The sequence below is a fragment of the Crotalus tigris genome, unplaced genomic scaffold, assembly GCF_016545835.1.
Source record: "Crotalus tigris isolate CLP2741 ecotype Arizona unplaced genomic scaffold, ASM1654583v1 scf7180000019100.1392032, whole genome shotgun sequence".
NCBI lineage: Eukaryota > Metazoa > Chordata > Lepidosauria > Squamata > Viperidae > Crotalus > Crotalus tigris.
The window spans coordinates 927,789-934,717 of record NW_024097375.1 but is presented as its reverse complement, the minus strand read 5'-3'; the positions used below and the strand labels follow the sequence as shown (position 1 = coordinate 934,717).

The following is a 6,929-nucleotide window of genomic DNA, read 5'->3' as shown; positions in this document are numbered from 1 at the left end:
AGCCTAAAATGGGACTGCTCTTCCATAAAAAAAAAAATAAATAGAGAAAATACATGATGCAATAATTGCTTCTTTTGGCCATTTCTATGTCTGTCCGTTTATACTGTTTTTTTTTCTCTTATTGGATACACTCCTTCTGAGTACAGGTGTAGGAATCTGACTGGCTAAGGATTACAACTGAGCTGTGTGTATTTAATTAGACTCCAAGAAGCTTATTTTACTTCCATCATCACCATTAGGAGGGGGGGAATCATAATCACATATTCATATGCCCTTATTTGAAACAGCTTTGAAACCAGTCGTTTAAGCTGCTTGGGTAAGAAGATCTGCTCTCCCACACCCCGGCCAAAACAATAGCTTGTTGATGGATAATTGCCTTGCTGATTATAGTCTCCACACTCTACACACGGACACCACATTTGTGGGACCACGTTACTTCGCACAGCCGTTGCCTGAAAGCTCCGGAATCAGAATTTCCCCATCATGAGCATCAACAAAGAGGAAGTTGAAACTTTCTTGGATAGCAATCCAGATTTTGCTAAGCGGTATTTTGAGAAGAAACTGGAGGGCAGAATCTTCAGCGCCAAGATGAACGGGGAGCTGTCCTCAGAAGACAGCATGGGTTTTGAGGGGTTGGACCCAGTAGAAACAGAAACTCTCTTTGAGCTGATACAAGACATGCAGGACAACATTAATATGGAGAAGGTGGTCTTCAAGACCCTAAAAAAAATCAGTGCACTCATCAATGCTGAGTGGTGCAGTCTGTTTATGTACAGGCAGCGAAACGGCACCCCAGAGCTGGCTAGCCGGCTGTTCAACGTTCATAAAGACAGTACCCTGGAAGAATGTTTGGTGACCTCTGACTGTGAAATTGTTTTCCCACTGGACATAGGTGTATTGGGGCACGTTGCTCAGACCAAGAAAACCGTCAACATCAAGAATGCTCTTGAGGTAAGGCTTGAGGTTTATTCTATTACTAATAAATGCCAAAGAATAAAAATTAACCAATACTCATATTTCAGAAGGATTTTAGGAAGACAGGGATTCTTTCACTAGGATTTAGGAACCAGCAACAGCACCTAGCCACTCTTGGCTGATTTCAAACAGGTAAGCAGGATCAGCCCTGGACAGCATCTGTTTGGGAGACCAAGGATGTCAGCTGGATTGAAAAGCTGCAGAAATACCCCAGAAAAATGCAGTAGCAAATTGCTTCCGTATTGCACTGCATGGATGTGTCCATTGAAGTTACAGGGAGAAGAGGCTGATTAGTAGGAAGTTTTACTTTTATCTAGCAGTTCCTTGTGGACTTTCAGGAAGCCCTTGGAGAAACGTCTCCTTTTGAAGAAAGAACATAGCCTTTTTTTTTTTTATCAAAGTAGACAACCTAATACCAACCTTACCAACTGGCATGCCCTAAGCAAAGGATTGTGGGAATTATTATGGAGATCATCAGGTTACCTATCTTTGGCCTAAGAAAATATGTGTATGGAGATATATAACATAATTCATAATGAGTTAAAAATAGAAAATGTTTTTCTCTCTCTCTCATAATAGTTTAACAAGAGTAATGAAGGACATTAGGCAGTTGTTTGTTAAGCTAAGGAACTTGCTCCTGCAGAAATGTCCTGGTAGCTATGAGTGTAACTTTCAAAGGAAGAGTAGACAATCACGTGGGATTGGATTTTCAAGGGACAAAACTCTTGCTGACTGTCAACCCCAGAATTGAAGGCAAGATAGCCTAACTTCCATGGGTTATAAGCAACAGAAGAAAGAATAAATGTCCTTATATCATGAACTTGGTTTCCTGGATTCATCTGCCTGGCCGACTCAAAATGCTGGATATACCTTTGGTCTGATCCAACACAGTCTTTTCATGTTCTTAATAGAAGAAAGCAATAAACATAATGCAGTGGCACCTTGGTACTTAACTGCTTTGAAACTCATCAAGTTTGTTACTTAATGCATTTTAACATGAATATTTTGTCCCAATACTCATTGCTTGTTTGGTACTCAACACAAAAGCTAGAATTTGTCAGTGTCGGCTGTCTCACTACATTATTCCTTATGGGAAAAATTTGTTTGGTACTCATCATTTTTGGCATTCATCACGCCTCCCAGTAACTATTAATTATGAGCACTGAAGTAGCACTGTAGAGGCTTATTTATTACGGTGTGTCTGTGTGTCTGTGTGCCTATTTCTCTACTTGATGTACCTAGATTGAACAAGAACAGCAGCTCTTTAAATCAAAAGTCTGTCACACATCACAAGTTGTAGCACAAAAAGCCTTTTACAAATCTAAAAACAATCAGAAAAACAGAATAATTGTATCTACATTCCTCTTCTATTTATCTAGTTTTCCATCCTCTTGTTATGGTCTAGCATAGCAAAGGTCTCTTTGTTGGCTCTCTCTTCTCTAAAGGTTAAGTTCTCTTATTTATTCTCTTTGTAATGTTATTTTTGTTTTTTCTTTGTTTTCCTTTCATTCGTTTTAAATTACATTCTTCAGTCTGTATGTTTCTGGCTAGACTCTTATTCACATTTTGTTATTCTGCACATGTGGAATGTGCTTCCAAACCAGTTGTTTGCTCTTCCTATCTACCACTTTGCACTTTTCCTCCTGTATTTTCTTCATGGAGTCTTCTTGATTACCCTGTGACATATTACAGATCTTCTCTCTCTCTCTTTCTCTCTCAATGCCTTTCCAATGCCAGGGCTAGGCAGTTGATTATTTCTGCCATGCTGACTGGGAGTGAGAGGGCTTGTATGGGACAAACTGGAGAAAATATGAATGTTACTATAAGGATGATATGGAGCATAAGGCTATCATCTCTGACTCTGCACTGTTATATGCAACTATTCCACCGATGGAAGGTTTAGCATCTTCTGAGTTTCTCTTGCAAGACAGATGACTTTTCTTGGAGAATGATGACATTTCCACATAAAGTTCCTTTAAAAATGTATTTAAAACATTTATATAGCTGCCTGTTCTCACACGATGACTCTTAGGTTGAACCTAAGAAGAGTGGTTCACAGCACTGGCCTTGAACTATGAATTTTCATGCCACATGACATCTTCAGGAGAGCCCATAGCATTTTAGAGTTTCTTGCATGGTATCAGTTCTATATCTATCTTTTTAATTCCAATCCAAAGTGACTTTTTGCTGCAAATGCATATACAAACTTTCTACCTTATTCCCATCCCTCAATTATAAGTGGAAGTAAGTTGAGTGAAACTAGCTCATCATTATCTAACTGAGCTCCTAAGGGTGAACATCTCCTTTCCTTGTCATTGAAACATCATCAGAATTAAAGAAACAATGGTGACATGGGCAATAGATCTAGGATATAATATAAATATGGATCGATGGCAGCAAGTATGGGAGCGAAATAACAAAATCACATTGGTGACATCATATAAAGAAAACCTGTATAAGATGGTTTACAGATGGCATCTCCCTCCGGCCAGATTAGCCAAAATGTATAACGGATATTCATCTATGTGTTGGAAATGTAAAAAAGAAAAGGGCACCTTTATTCATGTATAGTGGACATGTAGAGAAGCACAGGTGTACTGGCGTATGGTCTGGGAATGGGCAATAGAAATGACTAGGCAAAACATTCAATATAAACCTGAGACATTACTATTAGGAATACTAGAGAAAAATGTAAATAAAGAGGACACATATTTAATTATTCACGTGGTTACAGCGGCAAGGATACTATTTGCTCAAAAGTGGAAAACAATGGACGCACTAATAAAGAAAATTATGTATTGCGCAGAACTAGATAGGACAACTAAAAGATTAAAAAATCAGGAAGAAACACAATTTTATCGAATATGGAATAAATTTTATAGATGGAGGGAAAAACAATGGAGGTCACAGTAAAGAGATAAATTAAGATAGAGACCAGAAATGTATAGTTGTATATAGATATATTATATGTAATTAATGTACAATATGGACTGATTGTCAGTCAAAGACGATTTACCATGTTCAATGTTTTTAATCCTTTTTTTTCTTTGTACTCAATAAAAACTTATTTAAAAAAAAGAAAAGAAAAAAGAAACATCATCAGAACAATCTTGTTTCAAATGTCTATGGAGATTCTCAGTCATTCAAATCGTGGTTTTTCCAAAGATGCTTTTTTGTGCGTCAACTGGATTTTTTTAGTTTTTCTTTGAAGACATCTCACTTCTCATCTAAGAAGCTTCTCAGAGTTGAAGAAGCTTCTTGGATGAGAAGCAAAACATCTTCAAAGAAAAACAAGAACATCCAATTGCTTTGTGAAAAAAGCATCTTTGGGATAATCTTGTTTTAAGCAACCTGAAGGTTATATGATCAAGTAATTTTGAAGAATTGCAGAAATTGGAAGGGATCCTTAAGAGGATCTGAATCAGTAAAGTATGATTGGTGCACAAGAAGGAATATGCCTCTAGATGCCTGTTGTTCGGAAGCATGGACATGCTCTTCTCCCATTAGTGGTCAGACATTGAAGTGGATGGGGTTTTTAGTCCAATAATACAGGGCTGTTTCTAAGTTCTTCAAAGAGTTTTCAATGCAAATTTTAGTTACTGTTGAACAGTGGACTAAAGGATTTTCAAATATAATTTGCTGACACCAATTTGCTTAAGGAAAGTTTTTTCAAGTGAGAAGGGTGTGACTACATTACAAGTTAGCCCTCATTTTCATTTCAAAAGCACTTCCACACTGATACTGGCTTCCCTCTCCAAACCCACAGAAACAGGTTGAAGCTAACCAGGATTGCTCACACTAGAGTTGACCTTGAAGTGTTGAGAACCAATCAATGATCCTTCTAGCTGATCATCTGGAGCACAGTGTTCCTACTGTTGCCATTCATTGGGTAAACATTACTGTTGCTAAGAGGAGGAAGCTGTCAGAACGCATCTCCCTGCTAAAAAAAGAAATAGGTAGTCCTAAATGAGAGTGGGAGGGGAGAGCCTAAGAGACAATGGAAAATGACTCACCTGCACTTAAGCTCCTCAGAACATCAGCCTCCCAAGTTAGAAACTAGATCAATTCCATGTGCCATCTTGGTTAATCAAGGGCAACAGAGTGGAATCAACAAAACTGTTGTGGCAGGAACTGTTGTGCCTTCGGGGAAGTATCTGAGTGGAAAACTGTTGGAGAACAACCATCCCAGTTGGGAGCATACCCAAGGGGAGAAATTAGTGTGGAATCCTTAGCTAAAACTGAGAGGCAAGGTCTGATCCCCTCATTCCACCCTGAATGCCACCGAGCCTTATTTAGTCTTTCCCAGGTGAAAACTACTAGTCTGGGGAAATTCCTGTAGAATAGACATACAACAATAAAGTAGCTTATTTGAATTCTACACGTGTGGGTCTGAATGTTACAGCCTGACAAAAACAAAAGTACAGATAGTCCTCAACTTACAACAGTTTATTTAATGACCTTTTGAAGTTACAATGGCAGGTGACTTATGACCGTGTTTCACACCTATGACCATTGCAAAATTCAGACACATGGCAACCGACTCATATTTATGACAGCAGCAATGTCCCAGGGTCATGGATCCCCTTTGGCGATCTTCTGACAAGCAAAGTCAATGGGGAAGCCAGACTGACTTTAACAACTGTGTTAGTAACTTAACAACTGCAGTGATTCACTTAACAATCATGACAAGGAAGGTTGTAAAATGGAGCAAACTTCACTTAAAAACTGTCTCACTTAACAACTGAAATTTTGGGCTCAATCTGGTCATAATTCGAGGACTACTTGTATTTTCTCCCAGACTGACAAATGCTTGTTTTGTTACGTGACACAAATATAAAACTTCTTTCCAGTCTTAAAATTCAGATTGTGTCCTTTCATATCTGCATGTGTACACAAGCCAGTCTTATTAATTTCAAATCCCTGCAGTCCATAAATGGTTTCTGCTGGGATTACCTCATTGTTAAGTATGCTTTCATAACCAGGTCATTTGCTCATCACAGGACCGTAGGTAGGATACAGTAGGTAAGGTAAACAAATAATGCATCCCACATGGAATTAAAACCAGCTTTCCCCTTTCCTTGAGGCGTGACATTTTAAACAGCCTTTATTGTGTAATTTGCCCTTCCCCAGTTGTATGCCCTCTAGATGTGTTAAGGCAAGCAGCTTCCAAATTTTCCCTGGAGTATGTATCATAGTTAATTTCCAGCAGATCTCTATGCTATCCAGTTGAGTAAAGTGGTGGATTTTCACTTTGAAGGACAGAGCAAGTAGAACCTTACTGGCAAACATATAATTTGCAAATGAAAGGAGACCAATTGTTGAGTCCATGGATAGGCAATGTTAGGCCCAGATACTTAAGAACCATTGTAAAAAATCTCAAATGTGGTTTTTCTCCAGGATGAATGTAGTTTTGCTGCAGATCAGTTCCAAATTTGTATCAAAACTCCTCTCATTCAGTGTGACCTGCATATTGGTGTCTCCCTGTCAATGCACCTTTGGAAGACAATCTACCTAACATGGCAACACTGTTTTAATGCTATTTTAGAAGTCATGCAAAGATGCTTTTGGAACAAAAAAATAATAATCAAACATGATTTCTCTATAATTGTATATGCTATATTAAGAAGGGTGAAAAAAGGCTAGGCTGTTAAGTTAGATGCTACGTTTTCTAATTTCTTTTCTTTTTTTAAAAAATAAACAGTGTCAACAGTTTAGTAAATTTGTTGATGAACTGACTGAGTCTACTACGAGGAACATTCTTGCAACACCAATAATGAATGGCAAAGATGTGGTTGCTGTGATCATGGCCGTGAATAAGATTGGAGGTCCTTTTTTCACACGTGCAGATGAAAATGTAAGTACTGGGAAAGTGTCTTCTGAGACATTCTCTAGTCCCCAATATCTACATTTAAATGTAACCTCATTGCCATATGTTGTGTAACTGTACAATTTTT

The 6,929-nt window shown here is 38.2% G+C and overlaps 1 protein-coding gene across 1 annotated transcript in view; it reads left to right on the top strand.

Moving 5' to 3' along the window:
- The first annotated feature begins 288 nt into the window (after window positions 1-288).
- The window catches only part of PDE6B (phosphodiesterase 6B), a 35,120-nt gene continuing 28,479 nt past the window's right edge, over window positions 289-6,929 (top strand). The window contains exons 1-2 of the mRNA XM_039359702.1: window positions 289-951; window positions 6,677-6,829. Of these exons, the coding sequence (XP_039215636.1) occupies window positions 484-951; window positions 6,677-6,829 (621 nt within the window). The 5' untranslated portion in view covers window positions 289-483. The remainder of the gene's footprint in view (window positions 952-6,676; window positions 6,830-6,929) is intronic.